The 15,253-nt window shown below is 47.8% G+C and overlaps 2 protein-coding genes across 3 annotated transcripts; one reads left to right on the forward strand and one right to left on the reverse strand.

Moving 5' to 3' along the window:
* Positions 1-29: 29 nt before the first annotated feature.
* LOC137609841 (GTPase IMAP family member 7-like) lies at positions 30-2,970 on the reverse strand. Of its 2 annotated transcripts, XM_068337175.1 has the most exons (3): positions 2,852-2,970; positions 1,883-2,012; positions 30-1,807 (listed from the first exon to the last, which is right to left on the reverse strand). In XM_068337175.1, the coding sequence occupies exons 1-3, from the start codon at positions 2,904-2,906 to the stop codon at positions 1,222-1,224; spliced, it is 771 nt and encodes a 256-aa protein (XP_068193276.1). In that variant the 5' UTR covers positions 2,907-2,970; the 3' UTR covers positions 30-1,221. The 2 variants fall into 2 exon arrangements, with proteins under 2 accessions (XP_068193276.1, XP_068193274.1); XM_068337173.1 differs by having other exon boundaries at positions 30-2,012.
* Positions 2,971-5,857: 2,887 nt separating this feature from the next.
* Positions 5,858-13,146, forward strand: casc3 (casc3 exon junction complex subunit). Its single transcript, XM_068337404.1, has 12 exons — positions 5,858-6,117; positions 6,929-6,953; positions 7,862-7,917; positions 7,993-8,205; positions 8,283-8,431; positions 8,507-8,677; positions 8,757-9,637; positions 9,715-9,894; positions 9,986-10,084; positions 10,155-10,321; positions 10,406-10,610; positions 11,014-13,146. Exons 1-11 carry the CDS (start codon positions 5,932-5,934, stop codon positions 10,547-10,549), a joined length of 2,271 nt encoding a protein of 756 aa, XP_068193505.1. The 5' UTR covers positions 5,858-5,931; the 3' UTR covers positions 10,550-10,610; positions 11,014-13,146.
* Positions 13,147-15,253: the final 2,107 nt, after the last annotated feature.

Here is a 15,253-nt window from a genome sequence, read left to right on the forward strand (position 1 = left end):
ACGCAAACCAAAAAAAAGCTTCTAACATGTCTATAACAAGACAATTTTATTGATATAAAAAACACCCAAATAATGGTAATGGTAAAATCTGAGAACACCATTAACTTACATTTTTTAACATACTTTAAAATACATTGTATAGCAATAACAAATATAACCCCTTAGATTATTGTTCACACTCATCATAAAAACGATTAAAATGTAATAGTCCCAATAGCAGACGATCCAAAGGGCCTGAACCTGAAGACACTGTTGGACATGTGAGTCGGTGAGGTCTGTACCGGTACCAGTACCGGTACCAGTACCGGTACTGGTCAAGTTTGGCCCAAGTCTGTTGCCATAAGCTGGACCCATTGGCTTTAGCCTCAGTCTGATGCCTTGAGATCACGAGCTGGAACCATTAGCTTAGACTCAGTCCATGAGCATAATATCATAAGTTGGGGCGTGTTAGCTTTAGTCTAAATCTGTTATCATCATATTATGGGCTAGGACCTGTTAACTTTAGCCTCATCTTTTACTTGATTACATGGAATTGTTATCTTGAGCTCCAGTTTTTTAGCACCTATCCCGGCCAACCCTCATGTTCTAACAGTTTTGTTCTGGCTTCCCCTTGGAGACAGTTTACTCCAGAATGACCTGAACAAGGTTCTTAAAAGCCTTCGGTTTAGCAGAAACATGCTGACGTCATGATCGCTGCAGGACTGCACCTACTGGTTGTCCTGTCTTGACAAAGGATGCTTGTTTGTGTTGAGTTGCGATGCTGTGAAACACATTTAGCTCTACTGTGCTAACAGACTCCACGCTGTTGGGACATTTTGGATGTCGGTCTGACTTGGTGCTGACTCGTCCTCTTCGGATCCATAGCATACCATGAGGTCTGACATAACCAAAGTCTGGGAAGTCATTGTTTTCACCTTTGTTAAGATCTTTATTGTATCAGAAATTGTTAGCACCCTCCACAAGGAAGCTACATGAGCTAAAATCCCAACATCACAAGTCTGTCCTCACCCCAGTTCTTAGACCGATTGATTTAACCGAGGACCTCCTCAGTGCTGGAACTTCCAGAGGTGAACCAAGACCAGAAGGTCTGGACTTCACCTAATCTTCACCTGAAATGTTCACAAACAGGTCAGTTTCTGGCCCCGCCTCCTCAGGATGAGACCATCAGCTATGAAAGTTGATCCTATCCCCCATTTTTAGTCCTGGTTGATTGAACCCAGATCACTGAAATGCTTCTGGGGGCATACACTTCAATGCCACCTCCTCCAGTTTCTTGAGGAAGTAGTTCAGCGCTGGAACGTTGTCCACCACCGCGTCCAGACCCTTTGCGATCCAGTCTTCCAAACAAACAACCGCTTCCTGTTTGGGATCGCATGCTGATTTAACCTCGGGCCATTGCATCACCTCTTCTAAGGCGATTATGGCGTTTGTGAACATTTCATTGCGGTAGCAGCCTTGCTCGTTTTTCTGGACCACATCCTTGATCTTCTGCAACAGGCTGTGGACCTGGACCTCATCCTCAACCTCGTTGTCAAAGACATGATACCCAGCACAAGAATCCATGATGAACCTTTTGAGAACGTTTTTGCTCCTGATAAAAGTCTCTGCGTCATACTGACCTCCATGTGTGAACAAGACGATTGTGTAACGTTGAGCTTCCTTGAAGACTCTCTGGAAAGCCTCCAACGTTTCTTTATCTTGTCTCGAGAAGACACCGAGTTTCAGTACCAGCAGGAAGACGTGAGGACCAGGAAGGAGCCATGTGACGCATTCGAGGACCTCCTTCATCACGTCTTTGTGAGTCTTCCTGGTGTGAAACAGACCCGGGGTATCAATAACAGCCAGAGTTTGTCCATCGAACTCTCTGGTTTCCTTCTCACACCTTCCAGTCACGGATTCAGACGACAGGTCGGTCGTGAACCCGTTACGTCCGATGATGGTGTTTCCCGACGCACTCTTTCCCACTCCGGTCTTTCCCAAGAGGACGATCCTCAGCTCCGGTTTCTCTGACGCTGTCAACAAATTCACACAAACATGATTAAAACTACAGACAGGAAAGACATGGACGACTGAAACACCTGTGTGGACGTCCCACAGGTGGACCGGTGTGTTATTGTGTGTATGTTAGTGTGTGTGTGTGTACTGTATGTGTGTACACATATAAACACACACACACACACACACACACATATATAATACACACATGCACACACACATATATATGTATATATATATGTATGTATATATGTACACATATGTACATATGTACACACTGATATAACTACATACGTACTGTATATATAGTTGTGTTATTTAATTTGTATATAGTTCTATTACAATACAAATAATACAATAGTACAAATACAATATAGCGAGATTTTATATATATATATATATATATATATATATATATATATATAAATATATACATAAATATATATATATACTGTATGAAGATATATACATATATATGTACGGTATATGTGTATGTATACACATATACAGTATACTAATATATATATATATACTTATACATTATTCACTCACTGATATAACTAGATACATACTGTATACATACAATAATACAACTGTATATGTGGTTGTATCTTTTATATACAGTATATATTTTATATGTATATACAGAATATACATATATACATACACACAATAATACAATATATTATTGCAAATAGTGAAAGCAATCAATGTTATACAAAAAATTAGAGAAGTTAACTGTAACAACCTTCTTAGATATATTTATTAACAATAATACTAATGATGCATAAAAACATTCATTTCTGGAATTAAACTTATTTTTCAAGTTAAACGAGAGCAGATGATGTGAACTTACGAGGCTGAAGACGCCGCCCGTCCATCTGTGTCCTGGAGACGTCCTCCTGTATCATCTTTATATATTAGTCGTGTAAAGTTCCCTCCTCCTGTACATCTGTGAGAGGCGACCAATCAGAGCCCAGGTGTCAGAATGAAGCTGCAACCAGCAAACAAGGGAACCACCAGTGAAAGTCTGATGTACTAGCCCCACCCCTTTAAGGGACGCGCCCAAAAGTTTTAGCGAAATCCTGCTGGATGCAAAAACCATGTCATAAATCACGATGGCGTTGGCGTCTGTGAGTGCGTGTCGCGTGGCGCCGATTCATCAAAAAAGTTAAAAAAACACAGATTTGTCCAAGAACTTACCCAACGAGCTAATGCTGACGTCACGAGGCCGTCGATGCCTCATGTTGAGATTCAGGTTTCTAGAGCTGATGGACTAAATTACAAAATATTAGCTCTGAAAGCTAATTTTTTCTAGCGTTAGCCATATCAAAGCCTAGCTGTGACAGTGAAAGAAGGCCAAATATGCTGACATTGGCTACAGGATTTAACCAGGTGTTTCTTAAGGTGAGCTATGCTAACATTAGTCCACTGGACTCTCAGAAAGTGTCTTGAAGACGTTTCGTCTCTCATCCAAGAGACTTCTTCAGTCCTGAAGGTGGCTGGTCTGGTCCCGGTTTATCAACCCTGTGGGGTGTGGTCAGTGCCAGTCACATTCAAACAACCATCTTCCAGACCCGTCTGGGTCCTCAACAGTGGATGATGGGGGTGTCAGGGGGTGTTAAATGGAGGTCGTTGAAATACGAGTTTCACAGAGCCTTTGTATGCTAATGAGGGTCATTAGCATGAGACACATCACCTCGGTTAACCTGCTGAGACAATCTTTTTGGGAGTTTTGAAAGGACATGATTGTAAATGGGCGAAAGGCGATGTCGCAGACCACCCCCCACCCCCTCCTGTTCAGAGATGGCTTCTCTCCAACCATCTGTCCTTCTTGTCCAACATTTGAGTAACCTTACTCTTTGATCAGGTTACTGTTTGATTAGGTCACTGCATGATTGAGAAATTGATCACGTGACTGTGTTACCTGATCAGGTAGTTTACCTGATCAGTTACCTGATCAAACATTAACCTGATCAATGAGTTTGAACACTAACCTGCTCAAAGAATCACCTAATCAAAGAGTAACCTGATCAAAAAATTACCCGATCAAATAGGAAGGTAATTCCTTGATCAGGTAACTCATCAATCAGGTTCATGTTTGATCAGGTAAGTGTTTGACCAGTTAACTCTTTGATGAGTTTAATTCTTTGATCAGGTAGCTGTTTGGTCAGGTAACTGATTGGTCAGATAATTGATCAGGTGTCTCTCTATCAGGGCGGGGCCTGTGTTCCACAGGGAAGCAGCAGTTGAGCTGAATGATCCAGCAGATTTTACTGGAGAAGCTGGGCTGCTGTTGGAGGCGGGGCTTGTCCAACATGTGGGTGTGTCTTTGAACAAGATTCTGGACCCCAGTTTGCTCCCAGTGTCAGTTCCACTGGCGTGTGATTGGACGTCACCGCTGGTCGCCGTGTTAACGGGTGACGACCAGCTTGAGTCATGAAGTCGTTTGATTGGTATTATTTTTATGTTTCCACGGTTACACGTCATTCTAACCATTGAGCACCTTTACAGATATGTTTTATATGTTGGATAGGTACCTTTTGATGTTTTTGGAAATTATGAATGAAAAGTTTAATGTCAAAGTCAGCTTTTCTCAATTTATTGAAAAATAATTTCAGAACTTCTTCCTTTCTGTTCAGAGAAGCAAACCCAGCAGCAAAAACGCTCTCCGTCCTCGTGCCAGGGATAATAAGTTCCTCCTGACACCAGGTTCTGATTGGTCGACTGGCGGGACAATGCGGTCCGGTGTTGGGACAGAACCGGTCTGTTTTCAGGTGTTTCCACATGACGCTCATTCATTGGGAATCAGCTTTTAGAACAATAAGTTGTGTTCTGTTTCCTTACTCAGCAGTTTTATAAATTCACTCGTTAAAATTGTTGGAGGTGTTTTTGTCATTCCCTGCTGTTGAGCCTCTTACTCTCAGATCCAGTTCAGATTCACAGAAGGAGACTTCTCTAGTTTTCTCTTGACCTACCAAAACTTAACGTCTAAACATTGAGGAAAATTAACGCGTTAATCTCGTGTCTGTGTAGTTTCTCCTTCATCAGGTCAACAGTTGTTATAATCAATCCGCTGGACTTTTACAAAGTTTCTTAAAGATGTTCAACTTCTCACCCAAGAGGCTTCTGCTTGTTCTGGTGGCCAGTAATATTCATAGTCCAAGAACTGTTGCCAAGACCCATCTGGTTCCTCGATGGTGGTTGTTGGATTGACAGTTTCAGCGAGTCCTCACATGCTAATGGTGGCCATTAACATGAGTTAATGAGCTAATAAGAGTATGAGCTAATGGGCACCATTAGCATACCTGAGTCAATCTGCTGAGATGTTCTTGTAAGAAGAAGAAATATACTTTATTTATCCTCATAGGGAAATTATGGATTTCACCCATGTAGAAATCTGAGACTTCCTCCCTATTTTTAACTCGTGTCACCAGGTTGCTCCTCTGATGGTGTGGGGTCTTTTGGATGGACCAGTCTTTGCCTGAGGAATTACTCATCTTAACAAGCACAGGGGTTTGGTGTTGGTAGCATCAGAGAACCAGGGATGGGGGAGACAAAGGGTCGGTTAAACTCACATTTCAAAGACCATCAATAGGAGCCAGACGGGTCTGGACGACAGTCGTTGGCATGTGAATAGCCCTGACCACACCCTACAGGGTTTATAAGCTGAGACGAGAACAACAACCCCCAGAGTGAAGAAGACTCCTGGATGAGAGGAGAAAATCTTTAAAGAACCTTTCTAGAAGTCCAGCGGCTTAATTTAAACAGCTTTGACCTCTCAGACTACTTCAGGCCCGCTTCGAGGCTTTTTTTAAATCCAGGCGGTGGCGCTAATCCAACTCCAAGCTGCTTTATACACACAGCAACAGACGAAGAAGAAACATCTACCCACAATCCTTCGCGCTTTTCCGGTTCCAACTATTCTACCCTAAGATGGCGGACCGGCGGCGAAGGAGGAGACGCGCGTCCCAGGACAGCGAGGACGACGACGAGTCCGGTTCGGGCTCCGACAGCGGGAGGTCGGGTTCTCCGAGCCAGAAGAGCCGGGGAAGGGATCCCGACCCGCCGGAGCCGACAGCGGTGCGGGTCGAGGCGAAGAGCGACGTGGAGTCCGAGTGTGTGAGTAGCTAACCGGTGGCTAGCTCGCCGAGCGGACGGCTACGACTCCGGGCCGGGGGCTTGTGGCAACTTTTCCCGGGTGTATAACCCTCGTTTGTCCTGTTTTTAAAATTTAAGAACGATTTACAAACGTTAAATATTTTAAATTGTGACTTTTGGTCTGAAGACATCGAGTTTTCAGGAGCCCGTGGCGTTAGCTTGAAGGAAAGTTAGCTGTTTAGCCAATTAGCATCAGTTTTCCTTCTGTGTCTGTTTGACCCAGAAACTTTAATGTCTTCCTGCTAATACGTTTTTTGTATTTAATGACTTTGTGTAAATGCGTTAGCTTACTTCTAGTTCGTTAAATTAGTTAAAACGATCACCGGTGAACCGGAGCCAAAACCCGCGGCTGGAGCCCGTTAAGGGTTCGAATCCCGCGGCTGCTGGAGCAGCTGCACGGGGGGGGGGGGCTCTGCTGGATGCTAATTAGTCTTTAGCATCCAGCTAGGCTAACGCTAATGCTGCTTTAGACGTTAGCTGCACCGGAAAGAGAAAAGAAGCGGGTCGATGACGCAGCTCTAGATGCAGCACACCTGCATCCAGAGCTGCGTTTCCTGTTTACCTGTTGGGGGGGAGGGGTATTGGTGACGTCAGCCTGGCGTCTCTTCCATCTTCCTGCTCCATGTGGGTCAGCTGCTCCCTGTCCTGAGTCTGACAGGCGGTGGAGGATTGATGGAGCGTCGTTGGATGTTTCTTTCAGTCGTTTGTTGGGTTGTTGTTTTTCACGCCGCTGCTTCCTTCCTGACTTTATTTGTTGTCTTCTGACTTGCAGGAGAGTGAAGATGGAGTCGGAGAAGGTAAGACGATTAACAGCAGCAGTAAAGTCCCGTTTAGTCATGTGATCAGGAAATGAGGTCGTCCTCAAGATACGAACACCTGACTTGTGAACAATCACTCGTCGCCATGTCTAGCAGTGTAATATTAACACCCCATAGACTCAGATTTCACGTGTCATGCAAACATGACTCAGCAGATATCAGACTGAGTGAAAAGTGTGCTCTGATGTCACTTCCTGTGGTCCTTTGGTCTTTCCTGTTGGCGTCATCTCATTCTCTCCACGTCTCTGAACTTCTGAGCGAGAAACGGACCCACAATGCATTTCTGTTCATGAAGACTGAAGACAATTCAGTCAGGTTCAAGTGACAGCAGTAATATTAGATTATGCACTAGCTGTCAGGAAACTGTCACCACCTGCTGGTAGTTCACATTTATTCATCATTGACGGGTCGTCCTGTAGGAACTGAATGATGTAGGAACCAATGTTGGTGGGTCAGGTTTCTGCCTGGAAGCATTAACTGACGCTAACGCTGAACTCTGAATGTTTTGCTAGTTGATGTTAACTTTTGGTGGATTAACTGAGAAACTTAACGAAATCAAACATAAAAGGGCGTGTCTGACTTTTGATGAACAGGAAGTGACATCAGCGCATCATTTTCACCCCCCAGGAGAACATTCTTTCAGCAGAGGTAGAGATGTTAAAGATACATGACAGTACAAGATTTTATTATGTGTGGTTTTTAGTATTTATTGTAATGAGATTTAAATGACCTTAAATGGAGATTGGAGATTGAACCTTAATACAAACCAGTTGTGTTCGTATGTTGAGGACTTGTTGAGGACGTGTCATCTCTGTCTTCCTGTGATCTGATGTAACGCCCTGAGCTCGGGGCCGATGACATCACTAATCACTTCTGGTTCTGTGCAGCGGTCCTGTCCGACTACGACAGCGCCGATCCGGACGAGAACGGCTCCCGTTCGGAGGTGAGAGGCGGCGGCGGGACCAATCGCTGACGGAGGACGAACCCGGAACTCATTCTGTTTGTGGCGTTTCTCCAGGGGGGCGAGGAGGAGGACGAGGCAGAGCGCTACAGCGACGAAGACGCTCCGGCTGCCGCTGGCGAACCCAAAGCGTCTGTAGCCGGCGGCACGAAGGAGGAAGAGGAGGAGGAGGCGGCGGAGGAGGAGGATGAGGGAGGGCGGAGCCTGGAGGAGAGCAAGGCGGAGGAGAAGGGAGACCTCGCTGGAGAGAGGCAGAGCGGCGACGGGCAGGTGAGGCTGGCGACCTTTGACCCCATCGATAACGACTGTCGATCGGTTCTGATCGATAACCGTCGTCTGACCCCCAGGAGTCGACCGACGACCCCGAGACAAAGGGAGGGGGGAAACCCGGCCAGAAGCTGGACGACGACGAGGACCGGAAGAACCCCGCCTACATCCCCAGGAAGGGGCTGTTCTTCGAGCACGACGTCCGAGGCCACGCCCAGGAGGAGGAGAGGTGCGTGTTCCTATTGGACGAGAGGTGTTCGGCGCCAGGAGGGAACTTCCTGTTACTTCCTGTCTCCCTCCCCAGACCCAAAGGCCGAAACAGGAAGTTGTGGAAAGACGAGGGCCGCTGGGAGCACGACCGCTTCCGGGAGGAGGAGCAGGCGCCGAAGAGCCGCGAGGAGCTGATCGCCGTGTACGGCTACGACATCCGCAACGGCGGCGCGGGGGAGCGGGCGTACCGCCAGCGGCGCGTCAGGTGAGGTGACGACATGTCGTTGTCGTCCGATGAAGTGTTCAGCGACGGCGTGGAATTCACGGCGTTCGTCTCCCCGCAGGACGAGTTCGTCGCCCGGCAGAGACAAGCGGTGGCGTGACGGCGGAGAACGCCCCGCCCGCTCCTGGCAGGGGGGCGGAGTCAACAGAGGCGGAGCTCCTCTGTCGTCCTACATACATTCCTCGCCGACACCCCCCTCCTCCCTGCCCCTCCCCTCCCATCGGAGCGCCCACCTCTCCAGGCCGCCGCCTTCCCGCGGTCGCCCCGCCCCCCACACGAACTTCCCTCCGCAGCACAAGAACGAGTCGCCGCAGACACACCCCCGTGAGCGGCAGGGCCACAAAGCCGACCTATCAGAGCGAGACAGAGGTGTGGCCTCCAGGATGGGGCGGGGCAGCGGCGGAAGGGGCGTTCCCTCCGTCCTGGAGGACGGCCCGTCGAGGCAGGTGGGCGTCGCCGAGCCGGACGTGAGCGACGCGAGGGCGTCGCAGCCGGGCGGTTACAAGGCCTCGTCACCGAGGCAACGGCAGGAGCCGCGAGCCGACAGTTCCGCCTCCGGAGCGGCCCCTCCCCCCTCGGCCTCCAACCCCTCCCAGCCGGCGTCAGCCAATCGCGAGGCGTCTCCGCCCACCGAGCGGCCGGTGGAGAGGAAGTCGTACGCGCTCGCCCGCCGCACGCGGTCCCGCCCCGCCGACCTCGGCAGCAAGCAGCCGTCAGTGGAGGAGTCGGCCGCCGGAGGCTCCGCCCCCTCCCCCAGCGCCGCCCCCGCGGGGGGAGGGGGGAAGAATTGGACGGCGCCCGGCGAAGGGTCCGGCCCGGCGGCCGCCGCAGGGGGTGGGGGAGCGCTGCCCGAGCTGGACCAGGACGTGGCCCGCCTCAGTCTGGGGGGGGGGCAGAGCTGGAGCCAGAGCCCCGCCTCCTACATGAGGTCTGAGATGAGGGGTGAGTGGCCACGCCCCCTCCTGTTGTCGTTTGTTTGTGTGGTTAAACAGACTTAACCGGTTTGTCCCCCCCCCCAGGCCTCCACAGCACCATGCACATGCCCCCTCCCGGGGCCCCACCCCCCTTCTCCAACATGGAGGATATGGGCGTCGGCTCCAGCCGCGCCAAACGCTACTCGTCCCAGAGGCAGAGGGCCGTCCCTGAACCGGCGCCGCCGATGCACCTGGGGGTGATGGAGGGGCATTACTACGACCCCAGTAAGGGGGGGCTGGGGGGTATCTGTTTACTTGTTGTTTGTGACGACCTGACGACTATGGAGACGGTAACCCCCCCTCCCATTTTTTTCAGTGTCATATCAGGGACCAATCTACACCCACAGTGAGGGCGCCGCCCCCATCCCGCCCCAGGGCATGCTGGTCCAGCCGGAGATGCACATCCCCCACCCGGGTGAGTGGACCCCCCCCCCCTCTCAGTCTCTGGGTTTGATGTCTGAGCTGACATGCCTTTTCCTCCTCAGGTCTCCACCCCCACCAATCAGGCGCCCCCATCGCTAACCCCGCCCTCTACGGAGGCCCGCCCGTTTCTCTGTCGCCAGGGCAACCGCAGCAGCTGCTGCCGCCACCGTTCTACCCGCCGCCCGGGGTCATGACCTTCCCCTACCCCACCATGTACCCGAGTCCTCAGGTAGGCACGGCAACCACACAATGGAAGAGGGGGGGGGGGGGGAGTCAGCATCCCATCATAACGGTTCTGTTTGCCCCCCATCAGGGTCAGTCCCAGGTGACCTACGGGGGCGTGACCTACTACGACACCATGCAGCAGCAGGCGCAGCCCAAGCCGTCGCCCCCCCGCCGGACGTCCCAGCCCGTTACCGTCAAGCCCCCCCCAGAGGTGCACTTCGCCTCCGAGTGACCCCGTCCCTCGCCCCACGCCGCCACCCGGTCTCAGCCCCCATCTGACCCACACAGCGCAGGTGGGCAGCACCCAGCTGACGCTAGCTGACGCTAACTAGCAACGTGTTTACATGCTCTGTTGGATGGTGTTAGCTATTAGCTGGAGGTTTGGACTCCGGGTTAGCATTAGCTCACACCAGCAGTCGCGTTCAGTTGCTCTGTTAGATAGTGTTAGCTGTTAGTTATTAGCATGTTGAGACTCTCTGGGTTAGCATTAGCTAGCGTTAGCTATCAACACTGTTAGATGGTGTTAGCTATTAACATGTTTTTAGGGTTAGCGTTACCTAATGCCAGCTATCAACATTTTCAGATGCTCTTAGGTATGTTAGCTGTCAGCTATTAGCATGTTTAGACTCTCTGGGTTAGCATTAGCTATCACCATGTTCCTACTCTAAGCTAATGTTGCTAACACTAACGTTGCAGGAGCAGCTGACGGGTCAGGATCTCGTCCCGGTGGAGACGGGTGGACGGAGGCGGTGACGGATCTAATGGTGACCCCCCCCCCCCCAGCGGTGGGACGTGAACTCCTCTTCTTTCTTCCTTTCCTTCGGTAGCGGGCGGCGGGTCGGTCGGGCCGCCGCGGGTTCGATCCCGCCGTCGTGTCCCTGAGCAGCGACTCTGGACCGACGCGCCCGTTTGAGGTGCTTTCACTGGTCAACGGGAGAAACGAGCGCTCGGATTATTTCTGTTCTTTGGTTCACACAGGAAGCAGGCGGACGTGTCACTTCCTGCCTCGTCGTCATCTCTGCTAACAAGATAAAGCTAACTGTAGCTAACTCATAGTTTATGTGGCGTTTAAGGATGTTTGTGAAAATCCATGGTGGTTTAAATGCGGCGCCGCGTTCGTGGCCGACCCGGTGCTTCCTGAACCCTCCGGCCGGCGGAAGTCCTCGGCTCTGTGTGCTCCTTTAGCGTCTCCATGGTTACGTTAACTACTTCCTGTTGCTCGTCCCGGAGCCAGAGAGCTGGTGAATCGTTTCATCTGGAATACAAAGATTTTCAGTGAAAAAGTTTTTTTAGCGAATTGAAAAAATCGCTCTCATCCTCAGCTCCGCCCCCTTTTTCTGATGGCACGTTGGGTTGAACCAATCACGTCACAGTTTACATGATCGTCACAATTCCCACATGTTTGTCCCCATGGCAACAGCAGAGCAAACGTGAACCTCAGGTGTGTGTGACAGTGAGGGGCGTGGCCTTTAAACGCGTCTTGTTCCTGATTGGTCCACTGGTTTCAAGCTGCCGGAGACGTAGCTGTAGATAGAAATCAAGATGTGTAAATAGAAGATAAATAGATCAGATTAGTAGTACTAGTACTACTAGTAATGATACAAGTACTAATACTATCAGTACTGATACTTCTAATACTGATAATATTAGTACCAAAACTAAAATACTATTAGTACTGATAGTAATAGTACTAATATTACTTGTACTAATACTGTGAGTACTATTACGAGGAGTATTGGTACTACTAGTATGGATACGAGGACTACTTGCAACAATTCTACTAGTACTAATACTAAGCTAGTACTATGGGTATTAATACTACTTGTACTGATGCTACTAGCGCTGATACTATGAGTACGTATAATACTAATACTGTGCTTAGTATTAATGCTACTAGTACTAATACTACGAATATCGATAGACTACTAATATGGATATGAGTACTACTAGTACTAATACTAAAATAAAGACTACTAGTACTAACAATAATAGTACCGATACTGTTAGCACTATTACTATGAGTATTAATACTACTAGTACTAAGATTGCTGGTACTGATGCTACTATAAGTACCTATAGTACTGATACTACGAGTATTGTTACTACTAGTACTCATCCTAGTACTACAGAGCGATGAGCTTCTGATGGATCGGCAGGGACCTGAATGTTGTCGCCGTGGCGACGCCGGCGGAGCGCTTTGAATCCGTTTCCTGTATGAAACGTTATGTTATGATTTGTTTTTTTAATTATTATTATAATTATAATTATGTGTAGAAGCAGCGACGCGACGGCTGCTAAATGTTTGTTTGGTTCCGTTAAAGAAACAAAAACGGTTCCGCAGACGAAGAAACGTCTCCCGTTTGTCCTGGAATGAAAAATGTTTTTGGATACGAAGTAAAAACGGTGGAATCCCGCTTCTTAGTTTTCATTTTGTGATAAAATCGATGGAACTTTTGCACAACAGTTTGAAGCGACGGTCTCGACCCGTCGGTTAGCGTTCAGGGGGCGTGGCCTGTGGTTCCGGTCGCTTTTCACGTTTCCCCATCAGTATTCTGCTCTAGAACCGGAAATCTGGATCAGATGCTAACGTCAGTATTTGTGTCGGATGACTGCGTTTCTCCTTAGAACCCCCCCCCCAGCTCAGAACAGTGATTTCTTTTTTCGTCTTGTTTATTATCAGATATCAGTTTAAAGATTTTCTTGTGTTCTGTATTAAACACTAACACGAGTCCGGTTCCCCCGACCGACTGTTCACTGACGGCTGAGGGTTCAGTGGTCAGGTGATCAGATACTGTTTGTTTGTTTGTTTGTTTGTTGTCCACTCAGACATCAATAAAGAACGCAAGGAAACCAACGACGTCACGCCTCTTCTTTCTCCACTCTCATGTTACCGCAGAGAGTCTGGTGATAACGTCTGTGTAGCGATGCTAACATCACTTATGAGAAACGAGTCGGTGAATAATAAAATACAAAAGAACCAATCAGCATCAGCTGTGCTGGAAGTGTACGTCTGTTAGCTTCCTGATTAGCATCATGTCAACATGATGGAAGAGGAGGAAAAACAGAAATTTTAAGATTTTTTTTTTAACTACTGTATTCTAAAAAAAAAGATGACATCACCACTCTTTATAATATTGAACTAAAGCAGATTGTTTATCTGTATTTATTAAAAAGTGAATAGAAACGACGGGTTCATAAAGGTTTAAATTACCGTAAACAATAATTTGTTGCTCTATCGTGGAATTGTTATTCGTGCGGTTCCTGGAACGCATTAAACGCGAGTAATGAGGGCGCACTGCTTTAAAGTCTTGATTTTTAAAAAAGGTCATTATTTTAACAAGTTTTACTTCTTATCTTTTATATTTTATGTGTGTTTTTTTAAAATATTTTCTCATCAAATTCGAGCCGTTTCCTTCATCCTAACTCTCCTGTTCATCCAACGTGGGCGGATCCGTTATGTAAACTATGATTGACAGGCTGAATCTGCCAATCAGCTTGCAAGCAGTCTGTCCTCATTAATATTCAGCAGGAAGCTGTTGAAGGACCCGGATGTAACACAACCCCCCCACACACACACACACACAGGATGGAGGAGGAAGAGGAACCAGATGAAGAGAAACATGAACGGAGACGAGGAATAAACTGCTGCATCCGATTGGTCACGTGTTCTGTAGTAACCATGGTAACAAGTTCATAAGACTTGAGGCTGATGATGTAACAGATTTCATTTCAGAACATGCGCTGCCTCCTGCCGTCTGATTGGCTCGTTAGTGATGATGTCACGGCTCTGCCTTCAGTTTTGTTCTTTCTTCTTTTTGTCTTCATTGTTTTTTATTTAGTCCTGATTCATTGTTTCGTCTCGTCCTGTTTCTTGGGTTAACGTTCGCTGGTTTCAATCATTTGATTCCTTCACAGCAAAAAGCAGTCCAACTAAAACAGTTTGTCAGCTTCTGTCTGACCTCTGACCTTTGAACTTTCTGTCCCGATGACAATGTCAGAAGAAAAGGAACAGATTATTTTATCAGCAGGAGACAATGTCAGTAGATTATTTTATCGACAACCTAATGAGTGAAATAATTGAAAACATAATAAATAACATCTGTTAACACCAACGTCTTTTTTGTTCTGTTTTTGGTGGATTCAAACTTTATTTTGGCAGAAACTTGATTAATTTATTCAACATTCTACTCAGTTCTCAGCCTCAGGCTAGCAGGTTAGCATTAGCTCAGAGCATCAGCTGGTTATTGATTTGTAGTGTTATTATCGATTACCTGCTGTCAGCGGGTTCGGGTGTTACTCATGTCTGAAAATCTGTAAATAATTTGGGGACTTAAACGTCTCAGGAGACCTGGTGTCAGGTGTGTGTGTGTGTGTGTGTGTGTGTGTGTGTGTGTGTGTGTGTGTGTGTGTCAGATCCTCAGGTTACCGATCGCGGTCAGGAAAGAGCATCAGGTGACTCGGGTCAGCTCAGGGTCACGTGACTCAATTGGGGATCAATAATCAGCAGGTCTATATGTATTGATTGTAACATGCGTACGTAAACAATGGTGTCTTTATTTATAGGGGAACCCCCCCCCATTTCTCCTCGATGCTAATGCTAATGCTAACACTATAGGACCTTTAAAGTGTCTCTAAGTAAAATAAACAAATAAACAAATAAAAATAAATAAATATTTTTTAATTTTTAAAAACGAGGTTTCATTTGAATTTCTTCTCTGGGGGGGGGCTGATGAAGACTCTGATGAAGACCACACGTTTTCTCCATCATTCACTTTACGGCACTAGAAGAAGAAGCGTGCATGCGCGCTCCCGTCTGGCCGCCGCTTCGGGAGCGCGCAACTGCAGCAGATGAGAGCGGGGGCGGGAGAGGAGGGGGGGAGGAGTGTGAATGTTACGAGTCACTTCTCATTCCGCTAATTTAGCAGAGGGGGGGGTG

Source organism: Antennarius striatus, chromosome 16, assembly GCF_040054535.1.
Source record: "Antennarius striatus isolate MH-2024 chromosome 16, ASM4005453v1, whole genome shotgun sequence".
NCBI lineage: Eukaryota > Metazoa > Chordata > Actinopteri > Lophiiformes > Antennariidae > Antennarius > Antennarius striatus.